Source organism: Brachionichthys hirsutus, chromosome 3 (assembly GCF_040956055.1).
Source record: "Brachionichthys hirsutus isolate HB-005 chromosome 3, CSIRO-AGI_Bhir_v1, whole genome shotgun sequence".
In the NCBI taxonomy this organism is placed as follows: domain Eukaryota; kingdom Metazoa; phylum Chordata; class Actinopteri; order Lophiiformes; family Brachionichthyidae; genus Brachionichthys; species Brachionichthys hirsutus.
In genome coordinates this window covers 558,560-573,619 of record NC_090899.1, presented here as the reverse complement: position 1 = coordinate 573,619, position 15,060 = coordinate 558,560, and the positions used below count along the sequence as shown (strand labels likewise).

Here is a 15,060-nt window from a genome sequence, read left to right as displayed (position 1 = left end):
CAGCAAATTGAGGCCGACCAATCAGAGGCGGGCTTCCTCTTCAAACAGGAAGTCACCGCTACGGTTTCTACGTCTCAGCGCCGGCGCGCTGCGTTTGGGTCGGGAGACGGCGAGGTGAGCTGCATGAGCGAAGCCAACCCCCCAACCCTGACCCAATGCCACCGCCCCCTTCAAGCCACCCAGGAAGCACATGCACACCCACATGCAAGACCTTTACAACATGCCCCCCCCCCCCCCCCCATTGATCGCTCATGCAGAACGCCTCGTCTCCTGCTTCACCGATGGAAACGATGGACGTTTATCTGTGGGTACCACCATCTAGCAGTCGCTGGGGGGAGGGGGCAGTTGTGGTGGTGGGGGGGGGGGGGCATGTGGTCTTTAGAGGTTTCCGTTCAATTACTGTGAATTTAATTAGGTTCAGGAGGGAATGAATTGATCGCGGCGCCCGTTTGAGCTGTTTGCCTCGCCTCTTATCTCCATTAATATTGCATGGCTTCATCGACCGGGCTGCGGATCCTGGGGCGGTGTCTGAGCCCCGCCCACACACGCACGCACACATGCACGCACACACACACACTCCAGAGCTAGGCCTGCGCCATTAGCAGACAGATCCTAATTGGGTGTTGCGTTCGGTCGTTTAGAGAGAGGAGAGGATTTACCCGCCGCCGCTGGCCTAGATAGTGACTTCGGGCAGGACGTGTGGATACGTCACCTCCATGGTTACGGGGAAGCCCTCGGTCCGCCCGGCAGCGGGAAACTGGAAAACGGGTTCGTTTGTTGGATTTCATTGCATTGGTGGTGGTTAGGGGAGGGGGGGGGGCAGCGGGGTGGTGGTGGAGGGGGGCACATAATCACGAGGACTTTAGAACGGGTGTCATTTTGGGGGGAGTGGGAACAGAGATAAACATGAAGAAGATGATGATGATAATGATGATGATGATGATGACAGAGGCACGTGGGCGGTTCCTAATGGCTAATGGCTTCCTGGCTTTAAAAACGACGTGCCACTTTCTTCATTCCGGATGAACTCCTTTTCTGCTGGGAGTTTTTATGGCCGCCGCCCACATGGGGCGGCGGCCGGGCGGCGGCCTGTTAAAGGCGATAAAGGATCAGCGGAACAAATGAAAACGTTTCTGAGAATCTACCCTCAGGGGTCGACCCTGATTTGTTCAGGCGATCTGCCCGGCCCGCTCAGGACGAGAGGCTTCGATCTCTGACTGGTGGTTCTGATCCGACTGGGGTCTGGTCTACCCGGGTGCGTGACGGGGTTCTCGCCAGGTGAGCGGTTTCCTGCTGCTCGGACAGACACCAGCTTGGCTTTTTGACGCGGTGAATAAATGTGGCTTTAATGATGTCATGAAAAAGGTTCAAGTTCAAACAGGCGGAGCCTAAAGATCAGGAAAGTCGGAACCGGACCAGGGAACACCCGTTTGGAGTTCACGTCTTCTGATTCTGGTTTATAACTTTAACTGCTTTAATCTACATTTGACTCAGCGGCCAAACTTTTATTTAATGTGGTTTGTATAAAGTGGGCGGCGCGCTCCTTTAAGGCGGGGTTTAATCAACCTGAGCCCGCCCCTTCCAGCGGATGCGCGTCAGCGATGGGCTTCGACTGATTCGATTTGAGCGAGGGTGACTGACAGGGCCACAGCAACAATGAGAGAGCCGTCTGGGAAGGTGAGAGAGGGGGCGGGGCCATCTTACACTTGGTCTTACCTCGCAGTCGGACTCCTCTTTGGTCTTACACTCCCAGGTGTATCTGCTCATGGTTTTCTGAGGGGAGGGGGATGGGGCAAACGGTTATACTCCTAAAACCACACAAGGCATCCTCAGTAGAAGGAAGACAGGAAGAGATGAACGGAGGAGGAGGGAAAGGAGTGAGTGGGAGGAGCGACAGAGCACAGCAGAGGGAAAGGTAGAAAGAAGAGCAGGTGGAGAGGAAGAGATAGAAGCAGACAGATAAAGCCGGCCGAGGGAGACCAGTCGGAGGAGGGAACAGACGTTAGCCGACATTCCCAACCGGCCGCGAGCCTCGGAGCTAAAGTCGGCTCCGGCCTGTGGACGCGGATTCGGATGTTTCTGCTGAGGTTCTCCGCTGTCGTCGCACCAGGAGATTAGTTTGGGAGGGAACTGAGATTCTTTCATTCGTTAGTGAGTCATGGTTCACGAAGCGGGACTTTTGTTAGGAAAGAAACCGGAGCTGAATAGTAGCGGGAAATCTGTCCTGCCTGCTTCCGGCTGAACAGACGGACACGCGGTTCACAGTCGGGGTTCGATTGGCGTGGCTTCGATATTTTAGAAAGTTAAATATTACAGCTGATGACACTGAAATTAGCAATTATTATGTGTGAATTTGTCTTTATCAGCATTAGATTAACCAGTTTGTCCTGAAACCAGATCCGAAACAGAACCGTATATCAAAACCCAATTGTATTCCTTAATTAAATGTAAAAATTAAAATCTAATTCGTAGCCACATTCAATGTTTCATCCTCACAATCCATGAATAAAAATAGATTTTTAATTGTTCACATTCATGCTTGCTGGCTGGAAGTCTTCTTCTCTGCCTATTCTGGCGCATCAAATGCATTCTACTGCCACCAACAGTCAGGAAGTGGAATAGCATGACATAACCTGCAATTGTGTGAATTTACAAACAGACAAACAAACAACAAATATGGGTACACACACAAAAACACTAACGTACTACGTACTAATGCTCAAACACTTCACAGGGTACCTGTTATTGCCCCGACACAAACCGCTGACAGTATTTGCCACTACTATTCGCTGGGGGGACGAGTGGGCCGGTGGGGGGGCGGTGATATTACGGGGGTTCGTGAGAGGAAGGTTACGTTTTAGGCATCTTGTTAGGGGGTGAGGACATCTGTTATAACTTGGTTTACTGTCTGAAGAAGTGAAATGGAATTTGTAATGGTTGAAATGCAATGTCAAAGAACGTTGAGCTAGCAACAGCTAGCTAGAATAGACAACCCGAGAATGACAAAGAACTACGGCCTTTAGCTTGGCAAGTGAAAGGAGCTGTTAAAAGGTGGCACCGCTTCTTAAAAACCAAAAACAAATCAAACCAACAACTCGACTGATGTGTTCACACTGAACGCTAATCCCAAAGATCGTGTTTGCCGACATCAGTCAGTCGGTTCTCGCGTTTTTACACGAGTAAACTCAAATCATCCTGTACAACGCGTTCACTGTGAACACAACGTACTTCGGTTGTAGCACTACAACGACACATGCTACCTCAATGTTAGCATTGCCACTACTAGCTACCCATGCTAGTTAGTACGGCACCTTTCGGTTATTGGTCAACACTTGCTGGCAGCTGCAAGGCGCCGCATCTCAGATGTTTATCCTGATAATCATTTCTCACAAATATCCCTCACCGTTAGCTTACCTGTTTGTGACATTGATCCCCCCCCCCCCCAAAAAAAGGACTACAATGAACCAGTCTAGACCAATCACAACAATCCCTCCCGAGGCCCCGCCCATTTTCAGGATAAACAGGTAAAGTGTACACTTTGTTATAAGCACAGGAATGTCAACAGTTAGCGAAGCAGAGCTGTGATGGCTAACACAGCCAACAGGTGGCGCATGTAGCATCAGAGCTAAAGCGCCGATGCAAGAGCTGATCAGGGCAGGATAGAGAGAAAAGGGGCGTGGAAGTGAGGGATTGTGGGAGTTTTCTCTTAGAGCTTCAAAGTGAAGAGGAGGAGGAGCGTTAGCAGTCATTTATCCTTCATCCTACAACATTCTCTGCGTGAAATAATTACACGTTAGCTTTAACTCTGGACTGAACAGCTGTTTAGCTAACAACCGTCACCTCGTAGTTTTAAGCTGAGCCATCTCAATTCTTTCTGCCCTTCTCGTCTCCATGGTTACCTGTTTCCCTCAACACCGGAGAAAACTCCCCCCCCCCCCCCATCTCATTAGTATTACACACCTCGGAGTATCGTAGAATACTCATGCCCATGCATTAGGAGGGGATGGAAGGGGGGGGGGGGGGCAGGGTTTGCAGGGGAGATGCAGAAAAAGGGATGCAAGAGAGACGAGAACCACGTTACCTGACAGATAATGTTATCATAGTAAGCCAATGCACGGGCATGAGGGACGTTAGGAGGGGTGTCGCACAGTGTCCTTACATTTGGGTGGGAGCCCTCAGCGATGGTGGACAGCGAGAAATTATCATTGTGCTGCTCCGATGGAGGCCGGTACTTACTGCTGGGGGTGGAAAGACGGAGTGGAGGATCGGGAAGGGGCGATTAGTGGAAGAGGAGGAGAGAGGAGGAGAAGGAAGAGGATGTAAATTAGAAAGAAGGTGGGAGATAAAAAATATAGATAAAGGAAGAGGAGGACAAAAGTTTGTGTATTTGAAAGAGGGATAAGAAGAAAATGAATGAATCCGAAAAGAGAAAGAGAAATGGAGAGGCCGTGGGACAAAGGGGGAACAAAAGGAGCGATGGGGCAAGAAAAGGACAACATTAGGAGAGATTACATCATAGAAGGGAGAGAGGAGAGGAGAGGAGAGGAGGTGGGGGAGAAAAGCAAGAACGCAGCATTCGTTAGTCACAAACATTTTATCTGCGATGCAGTAAAGCCAGAATAAAGTAATTCCTGGTTTAGGTTCAGCTAAACAGAAATAAAACGCTCAGAGCTGCAGATCTCTGAGACGATTCAGCATTAAAGTCGCTTTAAAGCTAAAAAGGATCCTGATGCAAACCCGGATCTGAGTGTTTATCGCGACTAGAGAGGATGATCTACTTCCTGTGGCCGTCTCTTTGTTTGTCATGCAAGCTTCTTTACCCCCCCCCCCCCCCCCCCTCTAGCATAGTCTGAAGCAGCGCCTGTAGTCTTTACTCGGGGCAAAGGTCTCTCACGTTTGTTTCACCTGCCAGGACGACAAGACGCCGTCTTGTTTCAAATCAGAAAAGTCTCCCGGGGCCTGAACGGTACGTATCGGAGGGATGAGAGACGAGGGACGAGGGACGAGGGATGAGGGACGAGGGACGAGGGACGAGAGACGAGGGACGAGGGACGAGGGACGAGGGACGAGGGACGAGGGACGAGAGACGAGGGACGAGAGACGAGGGACGAGAGACGAGAGACGAGGGACGAGAGACGAGAGACGAGAGACGAGGGACGAGGGACGAGAGACATCTGTCCTCTCTTCACTCATTCTTTTCTGTCTCCGTCTTTTGGGAGGACGTTTGGTCTGATCTCGACTGCAGCAGAGAAATATCACAGCAGATGGGGAGTCTCATCTACACACACACACACACGCGCACACGCACACGCACGCACACACACACACACACGCACACACACACACACACACACACGCACACACGCACACACACACACACGCACACACACACACACACACGCACACACACTCACACGTCTGTCTCGTCCATCCTCTCTTTTCGCTCCTCTTTCACTTTTTCTTTCCTTCTCTCCTCCCTCATTTCATCCATCACCCCCCCCCCCCCCCCCCCCCCCTTCTCAGAGCTCCCCTTCTATTTCTTTCGACCACTTGATGAGGATGTGTTGTGTGTTTCATGCTGCTGCACACACACACACACACACACACACACACGCAGTCAGCTGCATGTAGGTCAGCCCCCCCTCCCCCTTTTCTCCCCCTCCTGTTCAGACTGCCCTACTTTCGGCTGGATCCACTCCGATGACATCACCCTTTTCTGCTGGGTTTTTATATTCCTGCTAGCTAGCATTAGGGATGCTGCTAACTGCACCCCCCCCCCTCCTCCCCCTCCTCCCCCTCCCCCATTATCTCCACCATGACTAGCGTGATAACCTTGCCTCGCGGCGAGCTAAAAATAGACCCCTCAGCGCGGGACCCGGTGTTGAGGATCCGGTCCTTCCGTTCATATTTGCATCCACAACACTTGATCACCGGGGCGGCTGCTCGTCGGCGACGGCCCTGTTGCTAGGGCGATAGCAGCTAAAACGCTATCGCCCAACTACCCCCCCCCCCCCACTTGATTTTATATTCAAGCCTGTCCTTGAATCTTTCACGCTTCTGTTCGTGCCGCCGCTCACGCTACGCTAATCTCAAAACGTCGCACACAAAGTTGTCGCGTTCTCTTTTGATTCAGTGGTGAATTCTGCTACATGATGAAGAAGTGAAGAAGAGGATGCTTCTCCGTCTCCCTCGTCTGGCATCATCAGCTCCTCCCACCTCCTCGTCTCCTCCTGCATTCCTTCATTGTCCTCCTTCCTCCTTTAAACGTCTTCTACCTCCCTCACCCTGTCCTTGTCTCCCTCCCCCTCTTCCCCCTCCTCCTCCTCCTCCACACTGGATGTGTGTCCTCTTCTTCTGAGTCACGGAGTCTTCATCCTCCACAAACTTCATCTCCCTCTTCTGCAGCGAAAGACATGAACTCCCCCTTTTCATTCATCCCCAAACGGAGATCAGGAATAAGAGATCCTGTAAACATGACTGACGTTAAATCTGGAGGATGAAATAACTTCCCGCTCCTCTCTGAGATCTCGTAAACGCCACGGCCTTTCTACGGAGGCCTAACCTCCGCCTCTAACTGGAGGAGCCGCCCGCCTCACCTGCGTTTGCGCAGCTTCTTGTTCTCCGTCTTCAGCAGGTGGAGCTTCTTGGCGAAGCAGACGACGATCATGAAGAGCAGCAGGACGACCACGGCCGAGGCGCCCACGGCCAGACACATCACCTGGAACTCGGTCACCACCGCCTCGCAGCGGGCGCCCTTGTGCCAGATGTAATCCTGGACGTTACATCTGGAAGAGACGGGAGGAGGGGATGCTTTATGTGGGTTTCATGCCAGGGGCATCCGCGCGTGGATGAACACGAGGACACACTCATAAAACACACACAGTCGCCATCTGAGCCCGACTCCCCCAGCGGCCGTTTGGCGTCCACCCGGGGACAAAAAGGACGGCGGCAGATGGCGAGTAAAACGGCAAACCTATCTCACCGCTAAACGAGAGTTTAACTCTGCCGAGCGAACGCCACACGAAATGTGAGACTCCTGGACAAACCGAAGCAGCAACCCGTCCATGATGGCGTGACGCGAGTCTCGCTGTTGTCTTTGTGCAAGACGGCAGGAGACGACTTCAATCTGGACGCACAACATGCCGAGATGAAGGAGGAAGCACAAGACAGGTGTTGGAGGGCAGGTGAGAATACCTGGAGCAATAAGGAAAGCAGGACTGATGTTAAGGAAATCTAAATGTAAACATCTAAAAGCAAGCGCAGCGTTTCTGTTCGTCAAAGCGCTCGACACAAACAAGGACGCGCAAAGCAAGAACACAAAACTGCCAACGGTGGATTTCCAGGCGTGAAGGAAACGGCTTTCATTTTCTTCTCATGCATTTTTCATATATCAGAGATGCTTGTTCAGGATTTCAGCATGTAGGGGTCACAGACGGACGCTCTTATTTTGAAGTCTGAACAGCAGAAACCGCTTTAACGAAGGACAGACGCTCTTATTTTGAAGTGGGAACAGCAGAAACCGCTCTAATGAATGACAGATGCTCTTATTTTGAAGTGGGAACAGCAGACACTGCTTTAATGAAGGACAGATGCTCTTATTTTGAAGTGGGAACAGCAGGAACTGCTCTAATGATTGACAAATGCTCTTATTTTGAAGTGGGAACAGCAGGAACTGCTCTAATGAGTCGTGACTCTTGGTCGATCCACATCTCCAGACCCAACTCACGCCTCTTCTAAAGCCATAATCCTAAACGCCTGACACTGCAGCTTTCATCAGGAAGCTTTAACGCACATTAAACGTGGACGCAGAGTGGCGACGACGCCACACGATCCGGACAGACGCCTGTTGGAGCCTCAGCAACAAGTGTGCGTCGGATCGAAGGAAGACACGTCTGACCTTCGGCCCTTTCACCGTCGATCAGAGACCACCCAGCTGTAGAGGCGTGCGCCGGAGCCTTTTCAGCGGCTGACTTCCTGTAGCCTTACTGCCAGCTGAGGGCAGACTCGCGTCGACGAGCCAGCAGACATTTTGAGAGAGGAAGAGAGAGAGAGAGCAAGAAGACGATGATCGGCATTTCGCTATCAGTGCGGTCTGCCTTCGAGTGATTCTGCGTTCCTACGAAGGAGAGGTTCATGTAAGTCGGAGTGAGATGGAGGGAGGCTGGGGGGAGGTCGTCATGGCAACCCAGCAGAGCGGCAAACCGGAGCCGATGTGGTACCGACATGTCATTCCATCACTCGCAGGCAGCCTCGCTCCCTTTGTCTCTCCTCTCCTCCTCCTCCTCCCTCCTCCTCCTCCCTTCTCCTCTCCCACCACTCAATCTGTTTTCTTGTTCACCTCCCCTTCTCTCCTCTCCTCCTCCTCCTCCTGCTCCTCCCTTCTCCTCTCCCACCACTCAATCTGTTTTCTTGTTCACCTCCCCATCTCTCCGTCCTCCTCCTCCTCCTCCTCCTCCTCCTCCTCCCTCCTGCACTCTGCCAAGCGCCTCCAGCTGAATCACGTCAGTTCATGCAACGGCTTTATTTTCCTCTTCCTTTGACGGTCGGAGGAAACGGCGGTCCAGGGTTAAAGTTCTGGTTCAGTTGGGACGGTACTTCTCTTGTATATAAAACCCAGTATCTTATTCTTCTTAGCTGGTGCTTCCCAAACGCTTTCATCTTGTAGATCTGGACCTGAACCATTGATGAAATGTATCCCGATATTCCACACCTGAGGAGAAATGATTCCTTCATGAGGTCAACAACTTCCTTCCTGCTGGGGACCTCTCAGAACCATCTTATGGACCTAAACGGTTCCGTGGACCAACAGCTGATTCTGATTCCGCTGGACCAAAGCCCTCTTACTGCCTGGTTGCTAAGGAGACCATAAAGAAAATACATTCCTATTGAGAATTCTTTTGCTTTTTTTTCCTGCTGACGGAACCAAATAAATTTTCCTTCTATCTGTTGAGTTTGAGTTCATTTTGTGTAACCTTCAGAGCTGAACACTGTTTATGTCCTGCTGCTTGGGTTCCGGTCCTCAAACGCCTCCCTCCATCACATTTACAGGCATAGACAAACGGCAGATTAACCGCACCACAAAGAAGAAGACCCTCCCAATATTTATCTGATTAGACCAGGCAGGAAGGGGTTAACACAAATAGTCTTTTTAGAGGGTAACAATGGGGCAAACGGGGCGGCAGCATCCAAATAAACCCCCCTTTTGGGTTTGAGGAAGAATAATGGCGGGTGAGAAGGCAGGAGACGAGGCGGAACGTCAATGCTAACATTTGGTTTAGCTAACAGGAAGTGGTAGAACCTGAAAATACGTTTTAGTTTCTGACCTAAAGACTGCATGACTTTTAAAGAATGAAAAACTGAATCTATCAGCAACCAGGAAACAAAACACTCCTCTATGTTCAGGATGCTATCCGGGCTAGGGGGGGTTAGCATGCTTCATGCTAACCTGTCCTGTTGTTTCATGCAATCCCGCTAAAAATAAACATCTAACCAACTCAAAATGAAAAGCTCTCGTCTCCTCTTCAATGAGCAGTAACTTCCAGTTGTTCCGAGAATGTTGGACTCTTGAAAGCATCCATAATCCATTAATTCATGTTTCTAATCAGAACAACGTGACGAAGCGACCACGGGATCGAGCAGCAGAATCTGCAGCTCCCCTCGGTTTAACGGGCCTCCAATGACTTTCAGCTCGCTCTGACAGCTAAAAACCACACAACGTGGTCGGTAGCGCGCGGCCACATTTACTACTAGCTTCTGAACGTAGCTACAGAGCCAGATGTTAGCCTCGGGAGACGGCAAAAGGGTCACCGTGAAAAGAAAGGGTAAATAATGCTTCACCAAATTAGTATAGATTAGATTCCTGAAAGCATAACAGGAGAGTAATCGTCTTTAATCACGGAGACAGGTCATTGATTACACGTCAGGCTAACAGTAGTTTAATCAAAAGCTTTTTTTTTTTTTTTGGAGCTGTTTTTAATAAAGTGTTGCACAATCGGCACAAATCAGGAGCCGAAGAGCACGGAGAGAACGAGGACGTTCAACCGAAGCGACCGACAGCTGCAACCAATAACGGATCATTTGGCTCATTTAAATGACAATTCACAAGTAGCCAATCGAGACAGAGGTGATAGCGGAGATCAATCCAGCGTTCCGACTCATCCCGATGACCTTACCTGAACCCCACCTGTGCCCGACTCAGCCACCGGCCCCAGCTGTGGACGCTAACGGCGTTGCTGCTGCTACGTGTCAGCGCCGCGGTGAACTTCCTTCAACCCGGCGTCGGCCGGGATCGGCGCCAGCCCCGCGCTGGAAGAGCGGCTTCAGAAAAGGCCTCTGTCACGGGAGGGCCTCGCGTGTTCCCGCCGCCAAGCCGCACGCGTGATCAAATCAGGAATGCGTATTTTTGGATGTGTAAAGACGGGAGACGGCATCCGGACGCTCAGCAGGAAGTTAGCGGGCGTGAAGCGAAAGGAACCGTATTCAACGTGGAAAAATGGAAAAAGAGGAATCAGCTTTACGTTGGCGGGACAGAACCAGATCTGGATCTGATCTGGATCTGATCCGGGTGACGTCTGAGGACAACCGGTGGTCAGGAAGCCAGGATTACAAACTGGATTTGATTTTGAGACCGTGGGACCCAGAGTCTGATCTCAGCGGATTCATTCTGGGATTTAACGAAGGAAGCCGATAAAACGAGGACGAGATTTAAGTTTTTCTTATTTCAATGAGAAAAAGATGCCTCGGAATGAGGTCGGGCAAATAAACGCCGCCGCGTGACCTCGCTGCGTGACCTCGCCCCGCGTGACCTCGCCGCGTGACCCCGCCGGCTTCTCGCCGTGATTCGTTTCAGAGCAAATCAAATAAAAGAGCAAAGCATGAAGAGCAGCATGAGGCTGACAAAAACAAGGACTGCCTGTTGGCCCCGCCCACCTCAAGATTAGAAACCTTTAGATTTCAGTACACGTATGAATGTGCGTGTGTGTGTGTGTGTGTGTGTGCGTGTGTGTTTTTGACCTCAGGCCTGATTCCATGACCCCATGACTTGGACGTGATCCGAAACACTCCCATAATCCTACGACTCTGTGTGTGTGTGTGTGTGCGTGTGTGTGTGTGTGTTTGTGCGTGTGTGTATGTGTGTAGGTGTGTGTGTGCGTGAGTTTCCATGATATGGTCATGAAAATTAAAATGGAATCAAACTGCTGTTGAAGCTTAAAGATTAATTAGATCAAGATGCGTGCGCACGCACACACACACACGCACACACACACACACACAGTGAATGCGACCTGGCTCGCTCCAGTCGTTTCCATCCTGGCCAGCGTTGTAAAGTTCTGACTCATTCTCTCAGGCTGTTTCTCCGTCCACTCCTCACTTCTTCTATTCCTCTGTTTTTATCCCTCCTTCTCTCTCTCGCTCTCTCTCTCTCTCTCTCTCTCTCTCCCTCCCTCCTTTTCATTTCCCTGACAAACGTATTCATCCACAAACATCCAGAGCATAAACAGCCCGTCTCTTTGTTTTCCCCTCCGTCTTTCCCAATATGGTCCTGCAGCTCCAGCGAAGGACGCGATTTACGAGCCGCCGCTGTCAGATAGCATAACGTCGGGGGGGTGGGGGGGGGCGCCGGAGATCCAGCAGATAGCTGCAGAACAAAGAGGCTGCAGCGCCAAAGAAGAAGCCAACGCGCCGCCGCATCCTGGTCGTTTCTGACGACCGGATGGACGTGCGATCTGAGACATTCGCTGTGGCTGAACTCGGAAACGTGGCGAAAACTCCAGATTCCTCTCACCCACATTTTAGTTTTGCGTTTAGTTTCTGCTCTTTTTTCATGTCTTAAAACATTTGGACTCTTATTGTAAACCAGGGGGGCTCCAATAAACGCAAGTCGTATTCCACTGATTTACGACTTTCGTTCCGTAAAAAGGTTTTTAGGAGAAAATCTGAGGCAGCGGGGAAACGAGATTTCCCGACGACCCTGGAACGTAGACTTCCTAGTTTTATGAGATCCCCTCCCAGCCCGGAGAAAAACGTTAAACGACGTCTTTAGGTTTGAGTTGAGACTTTAGATATTATTACCTGCTATTAACTTGTGGATTGGGGTTTACTGCGAGCAGCATCGAAGGAAGACCATAAAACCTACTTTTAATCAATGACTGGTATGAATGAATTTATTCTGGATTAGGATTAGCGGCCTCAGACCTCAGCAGGAGAGCGGGATCAACATACCGGAGCACTAATCATAGAGCAACAGCTGAAATCTTTACTTTTGAGGCGGCGACATTAAAACAGGTGAACTTCTGGCTCGGCCTGCAGGAGAGGAAAGACGGGTCAAAAGGTCATGAGTTTTACTGCGGCGGTCCGAAGGTCCAAACCTTCAAACAGCTGGAATTACATTGATGCAGGAAGCTGCTGCAGTTCATCATTTACACACACACACACACACACACACACACTGTGCCGACGCTCCGCTGACCCACGTTGCACGAACGCTTCGGTCTGCCGACGGAGGATGAGTTCGTCCTAAATATCCCGATCATTTCCCCTCTCAATCAATAAAGACGGCGACTCGTGTAATCTGATGATTTGATACAGAACGGAGAGGATAATCTGCTTTCATCTTAAATATTTAAAACTCGCTCGGGGTTAAACTACATTTTTGTATTTACTCTGGACAAATGTTTTTTGGAACTGATGATGAAGTTTACGTAATATCCAACAACACACTTCTAGTATTCGCCTGTTTTGATTCAAATAATCCGACTGCAAATTACGGGGGTCGCGGGGTCAGGGGTCATTGGGATCACAAGGATCTTGTGTTTCCAGAACAAATAAATCTGCTGTGGAGGTGATTTCGGGGCCGTTCCGAGTCGTTTGGACCGGGACGGGTCTGGTATTCATGTGGCTGTTGGCTGTTGGCATGGTGATGCTTTCAGGGGTTCACCCCTCTGCATAAATTAGCATGTTAATCTGTGCAGCTGCTCACTGATTGGATGTCTGTCCTCACTGATCGCTTGTTTATTTAATTGATGGTAATGGTGAAATGTTTATGCGTGCTTGACGGAGTCGCCGTGGATTCGCTCACAAGGGTGAAATAAATCTAGCAAATAATTCCTTCGTGCAGGTTTACCTAATTAATTGTACCTTTAATTAACCTCAATAATTCAAAAAGCATAGTACGCAAAAAAAAAACGAACGTGGTCACAAAGCTTTTTGTAGCCGATGAGTCCTCTGTCTGAGCTTGCTAGCATTGTTAGCGCTTTGCTCGTGGCCATAGAAGTATAGCGGCATTAAATCAATACGTTTGACTGTTTCACAAACATACGATACGAGAGAAGTGAACTAATGGTACGAATGTGTTTTGTATTGTTTTGCACTTAAATGTGTGAATTTAATGTCTTGTTAGCAACGAGGCTAGCAAGCGTGTCAGGATTTAGCTAACTGGCTAGCTTGTAAACTTAGTGCTAATATATCTCTTCTGTTGAGCGATATTCCCGTTAAACCCAACAACTGACGCCCAGGTAGAAGCTACCGGTGAACCGAATGTTGAGTGGCGTACCTGCAGAAGACCCCGGTGCCCTCGAGCAGGTAGCACTGCCCCCCGTTGAAGCAGTAGTTGGGCTGCAGGTCGCAAGGCGAGAGACAACTTCGGTTTACCATCTGGTAGCCCACGCGGCATCCGCCCAGTCCATCTGACCCGTCCACCGGTGCAGCGGCCGGAGGAGCTGGGAACGGTGCTCGAACCTCGGGGACCAAGGGACCAGACCCCGGGACCCTGGGCCGATAGCGAGACCCACCGGCGAGCCGGAGGTCCTCGTCGCTCTCGTAGGTGTCGGTCGTGGTGCCGTAGGCGTACTCGTCGGCGGTGGGGGACGCGCCGTCCTCGTAGGGTGTGAGGTAGTCGTAGTTGTCGGGCATCGCCCAGGAGGTCGGATCGCCGCCCTGCAGCTCATGGGCCAGTGACGAAGGAGAGGGCGGGGCTAGGTCAAGATTTCGCCCACGAGAGGACTGGTCGAAGAAGTCAACGTGGAGGACGTCGGGGGTTGGAGGGTTGGTGGTGGGAGAAGGCGGAGCGGGCGTGGTGAAGAGGTGATCCAGGTCAAACACGGCTGTGTCCTTGGCGTGAATCCAGGGCGGGTCAGTGCGCGGCAGACGCTCTTCGTCTGCCTCCCCCTCAGCCCCCATGACCGCCGGTCCACGCGGGACCCCGGGAAGTAGGTGCTCCATTTCAGCCGAGTCAGGGACGATTTGGGGCGGGGCGGCCGCACCCACTTCCACCGTTTCACCGAACATGCCGCTGCTCGGCTCCTCCTCCTCCTCACCGGCACGAGGGATCCGGCCTGCCCTCGGGGTCACGGTGCTGATGGGGTCGGGGCTCGCCGAGGCAATGATCTCGCCGACCTTGGCCTGGTTGATCGGGGAGGTCGCGTTGGCGGTGACCTCCAGCTCAGTGACGTTGGTTCTGGCAGCGTTTCCTACAAGAAGCACAAAGATCCAGAAAGATTTAGTGTTGATCCTAAAAGAGATCCATCTCAACAAAATAAAAGCACTCTATTTATTTCAGCTCAGTTATTTACAGTTTTCTTACGGCGCAGTCGTTGAGACACTTTTATCTGGACCGCCCCCACCCCCCACCAAGTCTCCCAAATCCCTCTTCTTCCCATAATTCCAGCTCCTCACGTTCAAGTACATTAGCGACTTACTCCTTTAATCCCAGGGGAAGCGACCACAAAGCGGCTTTTATTTTGTGACTCAACGAGCCGCCCTCAGATGAAGTAATCGACCGGAGGATAAGCCCACAGCCAACGGCGTCTGGTTTTAATTTGTTTCACCCGCCCTGTTTCACCGGCAGACTTCTTCAGCCGTCTTTGTCCGTTGCATGATGGGAAGAAAGACTCGACCGTCGATGATGTCATCGGGTGGCAGAGGAGCGCTGCTGGGAAAACACGAGGCGAACCAGTCGCCGTTCGTCGGGGTGCGTTCTGTTCGTCGGACGCAGCGGATACTTCTCCGAGCTCTCCGGCGTATTCCTGGCGTACACACTCTGGACAGATGGGACTCAAACCC

General features: G+C 51.1%; 1 protein-coding gene across 1 annotated transcript in view; it reads right to left on the bottom strand.

Moving 5' to 3' along the window:
* Positions 1 to 1,561: 1,561 nt before the first annotated feature.
* Positions 1,562 to 15,060, bottom strand: part of LOC137913577 (chondroitin sulfate proteoglycan 5-like) — a 20,032-nt gene continuing 6,533 nt past the window's right edge. The window contains exons 2-6 of the mRNA XM_068757224.1: positions 13,553 to 14,468; positions 6,597 to 6,785; positions 4,082 to 4,238; positions 1,717 to 1,773; positions 1,562 to 1,636 (exon numbers count right to left, since the gene is read on the bottom strand). Coding sequence (XP_068613325.1) covers positions 1,562 to 1,636; positions 1,717 to 1,773; positions 4,082 to 4,238; positions 6,597 to 6,785; positions 13,553 to 14,468 — 1,394 coding nt within the window. The remainder of the gene's footprint in view (positions 1,637 to 1,716; positions 1,774 to 4,081; positions 4,239 to 6,596; positions 6,786 to 13,552; positions 14,469 to 15,060) is intronic.